Source organism: Centruroides vittatus, unplaced genomic scaffold (genome assembly GCF_030686945.1).
Source record: "Centruroides vittatus isolate TY-2023 unplaced genomic scaffold, ASM3068694v2 contig_364, whole genome shotgun sequence".
NCBI classification, from domain to species: domain Eukaryota; kingdom Metazoa; phylum Arthropoda; class Arachnida; order Scorpiones; family Buthidae; genus Centruroides; species Centruroides vittatus.
Window position 1 is genome coordinate 1,097,628 of NW_027122188.1, and position 18,259 is coordinate 1,115,886.

An 18,259-nucleotide genomic window follows, 5' to 3' on the forward strand; every position below is an offset into this window, starting at 1 on the left:
TTTTCTTCATAAACTTGATTATTAAAGCCAAACAAATTGTCAAATTATTGGGCTATAAGCTCGATGCCGCTATTAAATCAGCTGAGGTAGACAAATCAAGAATACTAGACGGCAAAAAAAGTATTGTAACGCATCTCAAAAATGAACTAGAATTCTTTGAGGCTACAGGTGAAAAAACACATAACACCTGTCTTCTCTTAAATGCATTAAAGCTGATTCCACCCACATCAGTTGAATTGGAAAGGGCATTCTTGGTAGCAGAACTTTTCATTACTAAAATAAGAACCAGATTCAGTGATTGGAGTATTGACCATCTTTGCTTTTTAAAATCTTATTATAAAAATTTACAATAATGTTTTGTATTATGTTTTATTTAAATAACGAAAATTACCTTCTAATTTAGAAGTTTGATCTAAGTTCATTTTTTCTTTAAATTTTTAACTCAGTTCAAAGGATTTTTTTTTTTGTTGTAAACAGTTTCCAACAAACTTTAATAAATTTTTTCTATTTGTGAAAATTTCTACATAATTCAAAAGTAATTTTTTATACATATTTTACACAGCACTATTATTATTATTATTATTTTGGAGGTTGCAGGATGTATTAAGTTACATAAAAATGAAAAATAATTGTATCATTCAATTTTAAGATTTATTTTATATTTTAAAAATAATTATTGATTTCCCAGGATTCCGGGAAACAGTTCACTTTTTTCCTGGAATCCCAGGACAAGCAAAAGACCGGGAAATGAGAAACTCTAGAGATTACATTATTGCCATCCAGAAATATTCTCAAAATTTTGTGTAGTATGTGTAACCTACTTGGTGTCAGAAGGAAAGATCATAGTAGAATCTCAGTGGTGCCTGGATGTCACTCAGCAACTCTCCCAGTGGTGTCAGAATTAACATACCACCATCGAAGAATATTACATTTTGTCTAAGGAGGTTGAAGTATTGACTGAATTATTGGCATCTTTTAAAAAATAACTGAAACTATATTATATAAATATTTACAAAACTGAAGGTTAGTCTTGTTTTTGTACTTACTGCAAAAATTTATTTTATAATACTGTGATCTTTCATAAATATTATTTTATTTAAGTCATTTCTTCTCAACAGAGTTTATTTATATGTTAGTTTCTCAAGTTATCCGTATTTCAGTTTTAAAGAACTGTGACAAATACTTTTTTCATTAATTATTTTTATATCATTGAAAATTACATTTGTGCTATTGCTAAATCAGATATTAAAAAAAGTATATCTAAATTTACAAATACAGTGTTGCCTTATACTTTGAATTTAATTTGTTTCAGGAGGCCATTCAAACTCTGAATTAGTCAAACTTCAAATTAATTCATTTCAAGACCCTAAACAATACCCATTTTAATAAACTTAAACAGCAAATACACACAATTTAAGGTAAAAATAACACAATTAAATGCCCTAAATAATAAATTTAAACATGAAAACAATAAACAAAATATATGAATACTGTAAAATAAAATGAAAATTGCATTTACTGTACTTTAGTGATGAGTGCTGATGTCCCATTTCTTAAGGTTGCTTTGCCATTGCTTGGTTTTCTCACAAATAATTCTCTCAGAGATCAACCAATTGTTTCACATTCCTCCACACTAGGAGGAGTTTTTCTATTTCAATAACATGCAATCTCGTGGAGGTCAATGTTTTCACATACTTAGCCATATTTACTGCTTTTATTGCTTCCTTGTTCCTAAGAATGGTGCACACACTCAACTTTGGCATCTTAAACATGGCTGACAGATCTGCCCCACACACATTGTTTTCATGATTCAAGACAAGTTTCTTTTTTCATCTCAATTGCCAATACTACAATCTTTCTCTTAGGTTTCATTGCTTTCACTCTCTTCTTGGATACCATGGTTAATAAGTAGAGGTTATATGCGAAGTGCATACCAGAATTACGTATTGTTTATCCATAACTTCTAAACCAATCAGTTTTGAAGAAAACTTTTGATGTCACTTTTCAACATAATTCCCATCTTTGTCAAGACACACTTGGCATCTCTTTAACCATTTGTTAAAGTACTGTGCAAACTTGTTTTCTGGAGTCCTTCAGAACTACTGGAAAACTGCAATACCAAGAGCAGATCTTGACAAATAATGCATCCATAGAATGAATTCTTTAGGTTTGAAAACAGCTAGAAATCACTCAGAGCTAGATCTGGTGAGTATGGAAGATGTGGCAAGATTTTGATGACCTTCTTCATCAGAAAATCTCGGACAACTTGAGTTCTGTGCAGCAGAGCATTGTCCCACTGCAAGACAAAATTGGTGCTGGCAAAATTGGGACACCATTCACGAATCACTGGCAGCAAACCTTTGTCCAGCATATGTTTTGCATACAGACCTGTAATTATATCACCGTTTTCAGGAGAAGTTGTAATGGCAGGATGATCAGAGTGTTGTTCATCTTTGGTAGAGTTTCTTCCACCTGCAAATTTTTTAACTCACTTATGAACTGTGCAGTCAGCACAATCAGACACCCATTAACTGCTTTTGGATATCAGCTACTTTTTCACCACGAGCAAACAAAAATTTGATGACGCATGCAGCTTCTGAACAGAAAACTTCATGCTTTTGACCACACTCAGAAACAAGTTTGTGAAAAACATGAATTACTCAGCACCTGCTGTTAGCACACCAATGATACTTCATAAGTCAACTAGCAAAGGCTTGTTCAAATTTGTCCCAAGAGGGCATGCTTACATAGTTTGCTGTGCCCCAGAACAATTCAAAAGGACAATATTAACAAACAACAAACACTATCTTAAATCCTCCTTAGAAAAGTTGATACTTCCATTTAAAGATGGAGGACAAGGCTTAACAGATAGTGTGGCCAAAAAGTTGTTTTCCAATTGGGGAAAAAAGACAAATTGCAAATTACAGACAAAAGACACTGTAAATGACTTTAATAACATTTAATGCAGTTGTATGATAGTCAGGTTGAGACTAGTATGAGTATGGAGTGTTTGTACAACATTCCACAGTACTTGTCAACAATCATGTTCAAAGTTTGTCCACATACTTGAATACGGTGTTGTACACAATGCAGGACTTTCTGTGTCAATATTGCAAGAGTCATGTGTAATGCTGTGAAGAACAGTACTAAGTAGTTATTGCACCTAAAACAGTAAGAACAGTGATTACCCCAATTTGGAAAGCAAATTTTTTTGCCACAATATATAATAAATCTTTGCAACAAACACATACACTACAAGAGTATTTCTAGCTACAGAAAACAATAAACATCACAATTGGGAACTTTCAAAAAATTTATTTATTAATAAATAGTAGTCATTATGATATAATTTTGGTTGAGAAGTGAGAAAATTGCAATAGTTAAGCATAAAAAAAAAGTTAAATATACAAAGAAAATTATGTGACCTAACACATGATTTCATTGGTTTAATGTCACTAACTTATGATATTCTCTCCTATTTCTTAGTGTGAATACTATGTGTATTTGCTCATTTATTATTATTATAAGATTAGTTTCCATTCAGAATAACCAAAGACTGCTTCAGAAAAGCTCACTCCAAAAACCTGCCACTTGTGGATTTGTTCATGGTTACATTTTTAAAAAAAGATTGCTTTGTAGCTGTGGAAATTCATATATCCAAGACAGCATAGAAAGTAGATCAGCCAATGTCATTCTAACATTTCTAATTCTTTTATAAATTTGTATGTTTTAAGATGTTGAAAGTTTCATGATTAATTATTCAAGTTGTTAGCAAGAAAAAAATTTATAAATTTTTTAATTTTTTAAAATTGTTCAAATTTTTTGGATGTCTTTTCTGTATATAAGTTTATCATAAAAATCCAAAATATGGCATCATTTTTACAAATAAAAGAATCAATCAATACCAAAAAACAAAAATGTTTTTGGTCAAAATTGATCATTTTCAGCTTAGAATATTTGTTAAATAGATGGTTTTAAGTTGGTTTATCTGTATATATGCCATTTTTCAGAAAAAAATAGTTTTTTTTTTAAATTTTCAAATAACTAATAGAAACTGACATTATGAATTTTCAAGTATACTGTTGTTTTCAAATATATGAAATTGAATTTAAATTATAATTTTATCCTACAGTTATGACTATTTTTTAAATTAAAATGAATATATTTTACAGTTTACAACGGTCTTCAAGACAGTCTCTGGGAGGTGGTAGTCCTCGTTTATCTAATAAAAAACCACATCGTTCAAGTTTAGAAACTGTATTATTTGGAAATCAGGTATTAAAACTATTATGTAATATTAGTTATAAAATAAATAAAACTTTTAAAAAATTGAAAATAAAAAGTACAAAAAATATTAATTAATATAATGATTACATAAATGTGTTGAGACACATTTGATTTCATTCATTCATTATTCATAATTTCATTCATAATTAAAACACCAAAAACTAATGCTCAACAAACTTCAGTAAGCTAAAATTTATTTAGATTAAATTTTTTGTTTAAACATTTATTGTTTCATTTTCAAACCATACACATAGAATAAATAATTTATTGATATTATTATTAATACATTGATAAAAAGACAATTAAGAAAAACTGAAGAGTGTTACATAGAAAAATTTTAATTTATATTTTAAATATAAAATATTCTACTGTTTTTTTGAAAAATATATACTAAGGAACATAGTAGCAATACTGAGATCTAAAAGAATTATAAACATGATACAAATTATATTAGAATTATATTTAATTGTTATATATTAAAAAACTATTTCTTTTCAAACTCATGCTTGTTTATCAGTGTTTTTAAATCAATATTGCTAATATATTTTTTGAGATTTTTAAATTTTTTTAAACTTTTTAAATTTTTTTTACTTCACTTCACTATTGCATTATATGAGTGGATTATTAGAAGGTTTAAGAAATTTCTTCATAAATAATACATATAAAAGATTGTTTATTAACTGTCTAAATGTGAGTATTAAAACCACAATAACAATTATTTAAAAAATATAAACACCAATCGAAACCTGATGCATAGCAAATAGACACTCACAACTGTCATAAATAATTGGGCTATAATTTAGAAATATTAATTAAGAACTGATGATGGTCACAACTTAAGCTTATGTATACTGGAAGAGGAGATCGGACCAAAGGTCCGGGTAGCGTAACTGGCAACACGTCTGCACAGTAAAACGGGAGTTGTGACTTCAAGTCCCGTTTCAGGCCAATTATTTTCTTCCAGTTTAATCTAAATTATTTAATTAAATATTATAATTATTAATTTTAATATGAGATGGTGCCTAACGCCTCTCTCTAGTGTCAAATTTATTTGTAATTCTTAATTAATATTTCCAAATTATAGCTCGATTATTTACAGTAGTTGTGGTGTCTATTTAATTATTTAACAATTTTTGTTGTTATATCATTATTATCTATTTTAGGAATAGTGATATGGAATCATAAGATTTATTGTTAAAAGTAGTCCCAAACGTATATATAGGTAAGATTTGTAGTTCTTATAGAAGAGCTACATTGGAACACTACATTAATATGAAAAATATGAAAATATTTAAGGACTTACTTAATCAATAAATATTAGTTTTGATAAATTGATATTAATGGATTGGAAGAATTATTTGCTAATAAACTTATTTCTCTGTTGTTCTACTATTGTAATTAGTTTAATTAACTTTAAAAGTTTTTCGGTTGTTATTTTAGAACAATCAATGTAAAAAAAATAAAGTTGTTATTATTTTAAAATTTTCTAAAATTTATTTTTTCTAAGTTTTGGCAGTAATGTAATTTTTTGATAAATAAAGTAATTTTTAAAATTTTAATTTATAGTGAAATAGTCAACATAATTATTGTCATCAAAAATTGTATAATAAAAATCATCATCAACAAAAACCCTTTACAATTCAAGGGTTAAGAAAGTAATAAATAAATCAAAAAAGCAATCACTATCCTGGATTGGATTGCATTCCATATAAAGGATCCATGATTATTCACTAATTACATGATCCTGCTTTACTAATCATTCATGATCCAATAATTATTAAATATCTATAAAAATAATGTGGATGTATTCATTGCTTTATTACATGGGAATCAATAAATTCTAACATGAAAGTGACAAGAAGAAAACTTTCAAAAAATAAAGTATATGATTATTGCCCAATGTTATAATTTCAAACTTTAAGAAACTCTTCAATTCTTCCATTTATGTGAATTCACTTTAATACAATTGAAAAATTTTTAAATAATCAACTTTACAGAAATAAATTATAGTAATATCAAAAAGTGTTTTCTGTTATCAATAACCTCTTATATAGACATATATTTAAAAAAACTTTAAAACTTTTCTACTCTAGTAAGAGAAACACTATTTGAGAATATAGAATAAACCATTATTTTAAACAGTTTTCCATGGCTACATTTATGTGCTGTTTTCCTGAAACCAGTTATTTGCATAAATGAAAGGATTATTGTACAATGATAAATAACAGACTTACAATTATAGTATTATTACTACTTTTCTGATGTAGCTTTAATTCATTGATTTTTGAAGTACAGTAGAGCGTCGTTTATCTGAAAGCTGGTCAACCGAAACGTCGGTTAACTGAAAGCTTTCCAGTCAGACTATGTTGTGCTGAATCGAACATTTTTGATACTAGATTAACTTCTAAAGTATAATTTTTGTGTTTTTACATTTTTCAATATATTTATTTTGTTTGTACAAAATAAAGAAATAATTTTTAACGATACAATAGCCTCGATTATTATTATAAAAATTTTCGTTAAGCTTAAAATTGACAAAAATTCAACACAAAGCAACACGCAACGGAGAAAAATTTCAACATCGGATAGGTTAATATATTTTTTTGTACATAATTGGTTATCCGAAAAATCAGTTATCCGAACAACCCCAGTCCCCAATTGATTCGGATAAACGATGCTCTACTGTATTAGTTTTGAACATTGTTGTTTTCATTTTTTGAAGTTATGTTTTTTGTTTGCAACATATATCAATATTTTTCATATACAGTAGAGAGTCGTTGATCCAAATCAATTGGGGACTGGGGTTGTTTGGATTAGTGATTTGTTTGGATAACTGATTATGTACGAAAAAATATATTAACCTGTTTGATGTTCAAATTTTTCTCTGTTGCATGTCTCTGTGTTGAATTTTCGTCGATTTTAAGCCTAACGAAAATTTTTATAATAATAATCTAGGCTATTGTATCATTAAAAATTATTTCTTTATTTTGTACAAATAAAATAAATATATTGAAGAATATAAAAACATAAAAATTATACTCTAGAAGTAAATTTAGTATCAAAAACATTCGATTCAGCACAACACAGTCCGACTGGAAAGCGTTTGGATAACTGACGATTCGGATAACCGGGGTTCGGATTAACAACACTCTACTGTATATGTGAATTACAAGTCGAAAGGTCCGATGCAGGCATCAGGGCATATTAAATTACAAATAAAAATAATAATATATTGAATATTATACTGTAAAAATATAAAATAAATATAAAATAATTTATATTGTTAATTTAAATTAATTTAAATAATAGCTAGGGGCACCCCTAGTGGCAGTTTTTGGCATACCGCAACAGAAAGAAAGAAAGAGACTGCCCATTTTTTCAGCTTTATATATTAGATTATAAATATGATAAATAGATTTTACAGGCATACCTTTTCTTTAAGGCAGTTTGTTTTAGAGTGCTTTGCCAGTATGTTATTTTCAATTACTTTCAAGTTTATTTTTGATGCTTGCCTTGCTCTTAAAGAGTTTTGGGTTATTTTTATTTATTTTTACTTTTGAACTTGCTTTTTAGGCCTAGTATTGTGCACTTAATAATTGATAGTGTAAATGTGTGTTTAGGCTTTTATATGCACTGGCAAGTGAAAGAAAGGTTGTGATTTGCTTTAAGATGATATTTGTTTTACAGCAGTAGCCTGGGACCTAACCTGCCATATTAGTGAGGTATGCCTGTATATAAAATTTTTGGTTTGATAACAAAACTAGAATAGCAATCTTGTGTTGCATTTTGTCTTTTCTTTTTAATTTATTTATTTTTATTAAAACACGTTAGTTTTTCTATATTTTTTTCATTTTTTGAGTCATTGCAGGGTTGTACTCCTCAAGTTGGACGAATTATGCCTTCTACTGGAAGATTAAATCGTGCTCGTCTAATACATTGGGAATTATGTAGCCTATTACTTTCTGCTTATACAAGTCTTCAAAAGCGATTAAGTGAATATTTGAAATTACTTCCACCATGGCAGCAAATTAAAATAGGTTTATATCAAATTTATATTTAATAAAATACAAAGCTGAAAACAATTTAAGTATATTTTATATCAGATTTATTTTACAGCAAAATCAACAGCATCATAAAGCTGATTTAAATCTTTTAGTATGCTATTTTTCATAATTTCTGAATAACTTTACTTTTTCATCTAGCAGAGTAACTCATTCACCAGTTGCTTTGTCATAGATGAAATCATAAAAAGTAATAAAATTTTCTGTTTTTTTATTTATAAATTCTCTTTCAGTATTAATCTGATTTTGAATATCCTATGATTGTTTTTGCTAATGTGTTATATTTTGCCATATATTATGAATCATTGTCTAAATATAACTTTACAAAATCAACACACCTTGTTACTGAGAAAGTTCATTTATTCTGCTGAGCAAACGTTTTCAACCCATTCTATGGGCCATCCTCGGGTTAAAGACATTCGAATCCATAGCGTTTCGAACAACAAGTTCAAATTTTAAAAAATTGTTTGAAATGCTGTGGATTCGAATGTCTTTAATGAACTTTCTCAGTAACAAGGTGTGTTGATTTTGTAACATTAAGGATTCTGAGTGTGAATAGGAGACTAAATATAACTGATTAATTTCTATTTGTGAATTATATATTATTAGTTTTATGTAATATCTATTTGAACATATGTTCAAATAAATGGGAAACAGTTAAAATGTAGAAATAGGATTTGGAAAATCATTGAAGTTTTTATGAAAATTTTAGGAATTTCAGTTTGAATTTTTAATCGAAAAAATTAAATTAATTAATTTATTTTAAAACTCTTAATGAATATTTTACAATCTTCTTTGCAGTTATAAAATAAAATGTTTTAGAATGGGAAATCAAATTATTCTTGAATTTTTATTGGATGTTATCTGTATTATTAATTTCTATTTAGCCAAAATACATTGTTTGTCATGAAATCTGCATAGTTTTCATGCTGCCTTATGTTACATGAACATTTTGCAGGAAAGTATTAACATTCAACAAAAGAGGCAGGATTCTTAAACCAGTAAATTAAACTCAGGATGTTGATACAAGCAACCTATCACTATATTGTCTTCTTCTAGTTACACTTGAATTTAAAATACAAGCTTCTCATAAACAATGAGATTCTTGCCCAGTTCTGTTTAGCATTGATGCTTTCCTGCAAGGCAAAAGGGAAACTGCAAATTTTATAACAACATTATAAAAAATTGACATTCTAAGAAACAACTTCTCAGAAGCTGGAATGTTCTTATATAGCAAGCAAGAAACAACCTTCCTTACTTTTTCAGCAATTATTTTTATTACAACATAAATGTTTTTAGCCTCATTAAGTTTACAGGGCTGCTTCAGGCTGTAAACTATATCAAATAATCACTGCTCTGGGATGCATTCAAAATTATGAGAATGGTTTATGATGACTGAAAGTTAAGAATCCTGGGGACCTATTCTGAGTAGTATCATTAAGCTAACGAATACGATAAAAACCAGTTTCTATTGGAACCACGTGATTCGCGTTTAATCAACTGTGAAAATGCTATTTCGAGCCGTACGTTTTGTTTTCGGTGCCGATAGCCACGTGCGATAACTAAGCTTTTGTTGTCGGTCATTCTCAAGCTGTTGTTAGAAACGTAATGAAAGTGAAAACAACATGGCGTCTTTTCGTGTAAGAATGATTTTACTTCACGAGCAATTGGAGAGAGGGGACAGCAGTAACATCGATTAAATTTAATACTCTTTCTTCAACTTTAGTTAATTTTTGATTAACTGAAGGCCCACCTCCTGTTTGAAACGTTGATTTTTTTTTATTTGTGAGGCTTTACTTTTAATGTTTGCTTTGCAGTCACTCCATGTCTATGCAAATAATATTTACATTTAATAAGATGTATTGCATTTGACATTTAATCATAATACTAATTCTAATTTGGTTATAAGGTTTATAGAAGTAGAACTTGTGGCAAAATTAAGTTTGTCATTTTATTCTTAATGAATGAATTAAAAAATACATGAATTACATGTAGTTATATAGAAATATACAAAGAAACTTGGACATACTTTGTATAATTGTAAAATGTTAGCATTATGTAATAATAGAAATCTTTATTTTGTAGATTTTATCTTAAGTTTAATGTCGGCTTTAATTCATTAGTTTTAGTAAAAAAAATACGTTTTATATACGTAACTTAACAGTAAACTATACACTATACATAAATGACTATCTATCACATAAATTATAATTTTTAAAAACAAATATTTGCTTAACGGATGGGCTGACAAAATAGACCCAGTAATAGACCCAGACATTTTAAAACAAAACAAAACTATATCACTAGCGCTAGTAAACGACAATGCTAAAAGCACGTGCTTCGCTTAGAAAATGGCAGGTTGCAGTCACGTGACAAAATACAATGTTAACTAAACTGTGATTGGTTAAAGCGTAATAGTTATTGATAGCATGGAACCCAGACGCATCTCGACCGACTACCCATAGCGAAACCCACTTAACATGGAGCACAGAATAGCGATTTGTCTAAGGTTCATGAACTGCCTTTCGCTAAGGGGACTTATCGAATATCCCGTGTATCACTCTCGTTCAGTTATTGAAAGAGCTCAGAATAGGTCCCCTGGAAACACTTGAAATTTTATGGACTAAAACCAAAGGAGAATTTATTATTAATAAAGAAAATTGAAAATGAGACATTTTCCTTAACCTGACTATTGCGAATTGACATCCCATCCAATGAGATGGCACCAGTGATTATACTTAAAGCAGCTGATTAAACAAAGTACACATAGTTTATTAAACTGAATGCACAATGTTATTTGTTCTAGTCATGTTTGGTAACATATCAGTTTTATTTAATTTCATTTATTTCCTCATAAAATTTTTATTTTTGTTTTGAATTCTGTTTGTTTTTATATTTTAAAAAATCAGTTTTCTACAACACACCAACCACTGCTGTAAATCATCAGGCTATAATTTGGAATAAATAATCTAAATGATTTAATTAAATATTATAATTATTAATTTTAATATGAGATGGTGCCTAACACCTCCCTCTAGTGCCAAATTCATTTATGATTTATAATTATTTATTCCAAATTATAGCCTGACGATTTATGGCAGTGGTTGGTGTGTTGTTGCTTTGCATTGGGCTATTAGGATTGTTTATATTCAGTTTTCTGTTTAATATAATTTAAAAACTGAAGCAGGCTCCTAAATGAGGCTGAAAAGATTTGTGCTATAATTATTATTGCTAGAAAGAAGTAAGGAAAGTTGTTTTCTTGTTTGAAATATCAAGATTTTAGAAGAATTTTGGTTAATGTTACTTTAGGTAGCCAAGATGGCGGCTTGTCTCTGACTCCAGCATACAGAAGCAAGGAAACAGTGGAGACGCACATTTTTCTAAACCTAACCTATTCTAATAAATTACAGTAGAGAGTCGAAAATCGGAATCAATTGGGGACTGGGGTTGTTCAGATTAGTGATTTGTTCTGATTACCAATTATGTACGAAAAAATATATTAACCTGTCCGATGTTCAAATTTTTCTCCATTGCGTGTCGCTTCGTATTGAAATTTTTCTCCGTTGCGTCGCTTCGTGTTGAATTTTCGTCGATTTTAAGCCTAACGAAAATTTTTATAATAATAATCGAGGCTATCATATCGTTAAAAATTATTTCTTCAATTTGTACAAACAAAATAAATATATTGAAGAATATAAAAACATGAAAATTATACTTTAGAAGTAAATCTAGTATCAAAAACGTTCGATTCAGCACAACACAGTTCGACTGAAAATTGTTCCGATTACCGGCGATTCCAATTATCGGGGTTCCGATTAACGACTCTCTACTGTACCATAATTATTAGCAACCAAATTATTAGAATAGGTTAGGTTTAGAAAAACGTGCGGGACGCACGTTTTTCTACAGAAGCAAGCATACAGAAGCAAGGAAACAGTGGTCCCCACTGTTTCCTTGCTTCTGTATGCTAGAATCAGAGATGAGCCGCCATCTTGGCTACCTAAAGTAACATTAACCAGAATTTTACTTCTGTCTTAGTTATGAGAACATTTAAAAAAAATAAATGAATTGAATAGATTTTACATTGATGATATATCTTAACTTAGAAAAATTTGATTGACTTATAAAATTTAACTGTTTTTCTTAATTCAAAATCCAAAAACTATTTTGTTTTTAATTATATTTAATAACATTTTCATAAATTAATAAAAAAATTTAATCTTATGATATTTAAGAGTTGTAATTCTTAAATATGTAATAATAATCAATAATCAAATATAAATAAAAATTCAGAATTTTCAATAAAATTCAAATTTTTAACTGCTTAATTTTAAAAACAATTACTTAATAAATTTAAATATTAATGAAAATCTAAAAAAGATATGCAAATATATATATAGAATACACTATTTCCAATTTGTATGTACTTGTGTATAAATTTGTTTTATATATCATTTTGAAGATTATTTGATGTAGATTAGCCCTATTGCATATATTTTACTATATAATTTTATTTAAAATAATTAAAAGCAAAAATATGTTCAATTTTGTTCTTGCTGTAGTGATGCTCTTCCCTGTCATTCAAACTGTTGAACCTATCCTCATCCAGTATAAAAACACTTCTGAAAATAACTTCTCAAGTTGACATTCTTTCATTGATTTCAGATTCTTTTAATTTTATGGTATTAACAGAAAGATTATTGTAAATTAAACTTTGATCAGGAAGACTGATGTCATTTCTTTCAAATAAAATTGCACCTAAATGAAGAACTCTTATAGATAGGTGAGAAAGAAACAAAGAACTACATTCAGTTAAATGTTGTATTTATTTCTGCATGCAAATTGAGTCCTTACTCTGAAGTTATTTACTCAAAAATTGTTTTATATGAAATTTTAATGATGATATGTCTTATAAAATTTATTAATATAAATTTATTTGCTTCTTTTTTTTCCTTATTTAATTGTAATTTTTTTTTACAAGAAATATTTTGCTATGTAAAACTATTATATTTATAATATCTAACTAAATTTGAAAATTTTCTTTTTTTGCACTTATATGAAACTAATCATTAAACTTACAATTCTGAAAAGTCCTTCCATTTTTGTTCAAAGATTCCAAACCAATCAAGTGTTGAAATTGTTCATTTAAGTAACCAATATATTCTAGAAACTTTTTTAACCTCAACATTAAACTTTGTATGTAGGCAAAATAAGGAAGTATCACAATTGGTTTACTTTATTGTATCTTTATTTTTAAATTAATGATAATTATACTATTATTATGATCCACTGATAAAACTGTTTATCCACCTAGGATTTAAGAACTAATACAATTACCGTATTTTACGGACTATAAGACACTATGGACTATAAAACGCACCTTAATTTTGGAGGCAATTTTTCGAAGAAAAAAGTGCGTCTTATAGTCCGTAAAATACGGTAATCTACCTATAAGTTTACCATATATTGAAGACTATACAGTAGGGGCAAAAATAATATAATAAATCTGTATGTAAACTCTTGAGATCTAGCAATTGATGAGAAAGTCTTCAAGATTTTACTGAACCATCATAGCATACAAGATATGATCAATAAATTTCAAGAATGTTTTCTTTTTACAAAAATGAAATGTTAGCAGATGGACGTTGCATCCCAGTGATAGTCTAGATCAGTGATTCCCAAACTTTTTCGATCCACCGCCCCCTTTGTTCCATAAAGTTATTCCATAATATGGCTTTTAAAGTTATACCCAACACCCCCTAACAGTGGCGTAGTGAACATAACTGGTGCTCGGGGCATGATACACCCCCTTGTTCCATAAAGTTATACCCAACGCCCCCTAACCCATTTTCTTTTGTGTGAGAAAGGATTGGAAATATTCTTAGGAAAACTTTTCTATGAATCTCACACTTTGTTCTCATTGTACACCGTACTTTGTTCTCAACATCTAGAAACCATTAAACATAATGTTTCCTCTTATCAGTTTAACAGAGGAAAGGGAATGGCTGTCAGTGATTCCAACTTTTGCCTTTGGTCACCATTCAGTACCCTGCCTCCAGTGCCTCCAGTGCCCCAGATTTACTCACCGCCCACAAGGGGGCATTATCGCCCACTTTGAGAAACGCTGGTCTAGACATTAAGGTGGGTATGTACCAGCTGTCATCTTGGTGCTTGCCTACTGAGGTAGAGAGGTGAGAAGAAGAGAGACCATCTTCTCTGCCAGTGTTGTATTCCAAAACATCAGACCTACAGGAGCAACATGTGACAATCAAATTTAATGGAATAAGGGAAAATAGCCACAGAAATCTAAAGACTGCTGAAAGAGGCCACAAAAATGACACTCCAAGTCATGGTTTTCTTTCAACATGACTTTGCATCATGTAACAAGGTACTATGTGTGAACCAGTTTTTGGTCAAACACAATGTCTTATTGGTCAGATATTTCTGTATTTACCAGATTTGTTTTCCTCTGACTTTTTTCTTTTTCCAAAACTGAAAGCTGTGTTGAAGGGAAAACATGGAAGCCATACAGAAAAATTCAAGGTTTCTAAAGTCCATTCCAAAATCTGAGTTTGGGAAATGTTTCTAGCAGCTCCAGAAATGCTGTGAAATGTATATTATATCTGAAGGATACCCTACTACTTTGAAGGAAACCCATTCTAAGTGATAAGTGCTCTCATTCAGTTTAAAAAAAAATAATTCTCGGAACTTATTGATCACACTTCATATATGTATAAAACATAAATTTTTTTTATACCATGTGGATAAATTACTTTGAATATTTTCACCATATATTTAATATTTTCTCTTGTAGTTCATTTCTTGGGAAGGAGACCTTATTTTAAAAAAGATTGAATCTCCATCATTCTACCATGAAAATCACAACAGAGAATTGCTTATCTCCTTCCATAAAATATTCATCTCTTATGTTAATTTTTCTTTCTTCAAATTTTAATTTGACCAGTGGCATTAATTTATGTTTCCTGAGTCATGATCTTCTACATGAATCAGGTGGAAAAATCACTTTAGGCAACTTTCTTTGAAGCAAATTTTGTCTGCTTATCCATTAATACTTCAGAAGTAAATTTTGAATAAATATATCTTTTAAAGTTTAATGAAAGACCTCACAGAACCAAATTTAAATATTTCTAAAATTTCAGAACCCAAATATGAGAGTAGTTTCAGTTCTTTTATAAGTTCCTGCATTTCTTTTTGAGTCAGATGAAGGTAGAAAATTTAAAATAATAACATTTATTGGCAATTTATTATTTAATTTATTTGTTTCAAACTCAAAATAATTTTTCATTAGCCTGATCATTTATTTTATCTGTTAAATTATCAATTCTGACCATTAAATTTTTGAATTACTTAAAAAACATGGCTCCTATTATCATTAAATTTTATAAAATTGCAAACTTTATTTACAGAACTAATTTTGCTAGGATTAATAATTAAATAAAAATTATTTAATTAATTTTTCTAACAATTAATTAAATTTTTGTTAATTATTATAAACTATGCTTCTTGTGTAATTTCAATTTGAGCATCAAAATGGAAATGAGTTAAAAATAACTAAACTTTTAATATGGCTTTAATTTTAATGTTTGTCCTTAATAATTTTTACCTTGGAAATGCTGGGCATATTTGCTAGATTATATTCAAACAATACGATAAATGAAAAATGATTACAAACAGTTGTGTGAGTGGATTAGTCATTTTAATAGAATATTGTAAAACTAATAATGACAAATGTGTTAGTGTTTCTGCAATAAAACTAAGATTGAAAAATAATTAATTATAAAATAATTTTTCTATGTATAATTCTAAGAATTTGGTCTGCAGTAGAATTAGTTGTTCACTCTGCACGACTGCTAATAAATTTTTTTTTTAAATAATTAATTTGATAAATTTAATTTTTTTTTAAATCTTTGAAAAATATTTTAATTCAATTTCTTAATTTTAGAATCTCTTGATTGTTCAGATCATTTAGAAAATCTCAGTGAATTTGCAAAGGTAAGAATTTAATTTTGAATACTGAATGAAGTGGTGATGATATTTCTGCTAATATTTTATTATTTAGTTACTGATTTATCAATGCTTGAATATTCATGGAAAAACTGTTGAAATAAATTTGTTTTTTTTTTATTAAATTTATTTAAGGGATTGATTCTATTAAATTGTTTTATATTTAAATGTTTACAAATACAGTAGAGCGTCGTTTATCCGAAAGCCAGTCAACCGAAATGTCGGTTAACCGAAAGCTTTCCAGTCGGACTGTGTCATGCCGAATTGAATGTTTTTGATACTAGATTAACTTCTAAAGTATAATTTTTTGGTTTTTATATTTTTCAATATATTTATTTTGTTTGTACAAAATAAATAAATAATTTTTAATGATACAATAGCCTTGATTATTATTATAAAAATTTTCATTAAGCTTAAAATTGATGAAAATTCAACACAAAGCGACACGCAACAGAGAAAAATTCAACACAAAGCGACATGCAACGGAGAAAAATTTCAACATCGGATAGGTTAATATATTTTTTCGTACATAATCGGTTATCCAAAAAATCAGTTATCCGACAATCCCAGTCCCCAATTGATTCGGATAAATGGCACTCTACTGTATTTCTGTAGAAATCATCAGAAAAAAATTGTGTTTGAAAAACAATACAATTCCTTGGAAACATTTCCAAAGAATTTGATTGTTTGTTACACTAATATAAAAACTGAATAATAGAAAGAAACTATGTATTTTCTAGGAAAAGGAAATGGCCCCTTTGCGTAGATTTTTCTGTTTCAGCTTGACACAAAAACACAAATGTGGTGATATGCTTCTAATGTTCTGTATATAGCAGTTTAAACCTTGCAGGGAGGACATGCATATCCATTGTCATAGATCACAAAAATGTCAAGAAACGTTTAAAACATCCAGATATGCAGCCAGTAGCCTATCAACTCCAGCAACTGGTTAAAACACACAAATGTGTGGTCACAGGACACGTGCAAGTTTTAAAAAGTTAATTTCATCCCAACATTATGCATGTTAAATGCCCATTGTAAAGATAAAAATAAAAAGTTATCATAGTGATCAATGTAAATTAACAGCAATTGCAAACTTGATTGACAAATAGCATGCAACGAGCAACAATTGGCAGTCTGCCAATAGAGTTTACATGGAAAAATTTGACTTCTGACTATCTCGGCCCATAGGTGAAATTTCAAAATTCTGGCTTTGTCGTGACAAAGGCCTTGCTGAGTTTTACATGTTTGCAAAATAATTTTTAATGGTCATTTGGTTGCTTTGAACTTTAATTACACTTTCTGATTTATGAAGAGCTCTGCTTATGCTCCACTCAATAAATAGAAAGTGAAATTTATTTAGTTTATATTATTTTTTATTAATGTAATTAGTGTTAAATTAATGTAAAGAATTAATTGAAATATTATTTTAATAATTTTAAAAATGTAATTATATAATTATATAATATGGTTATAAGGAAATTGTGTGCAATTTTTTTCAAAATGTCATAAACTGTATATGAATTTAATTATCTATGAAAAGTTACACAATTATATAATAAATAGAAATATATATATAACATATTTAATATTCCATATATTTTAAAACCTTTTTTAAAATTGAATTTTATATCTTTGTAATGTAACTTGAAGTAAACTGATTTTTAAATATAATTACATAAATTATTATTACAGAAAACTGATAGTAATATCTTTCTTTGTTCTTCGAAACTAAAGCAATAAAATGAAATAAAATTGTTACACATGCATTGGTGCTGTCATGTTTTAGAAGAACAGAGAAAGAAATACAGTAGTATTCACTTATAATGAATTCGCCTATAACGAACTCTTGGCTATAACAAACGAATTGTAAATGTATGAACGAA

At 28.4% G+C, this 18,259-nt stretch overlaps 1 protein-coding gene across 1 annotated transcript in view; it reads left to right on the top strand.

Moving 5' to 3' along the window:
* The window catches only part of LOC136975077 (protein FAM135A), a 113,447-nt gene that overhangs the window by 43,063 nt on the left and 52,125 nt on the right, over positions 1-18,259 (top strand). The window contains exons 8-10 of the mRNA XM_067270074.1: positions 4,173-4,275; positions 8,156-8,324; positions 16,312-16,361. Coding sequence (XP_067126175.1) covers positions 4,173-4,275; positions 8,156-8,324; positions 16,312-16,361 — 322 coding nt within the window. The remainder of the gene's footprint in view (positions 1-4,172; positions 4,276-8,155; positions 8,325-16,311; positions 16,362-18,259) is intronic.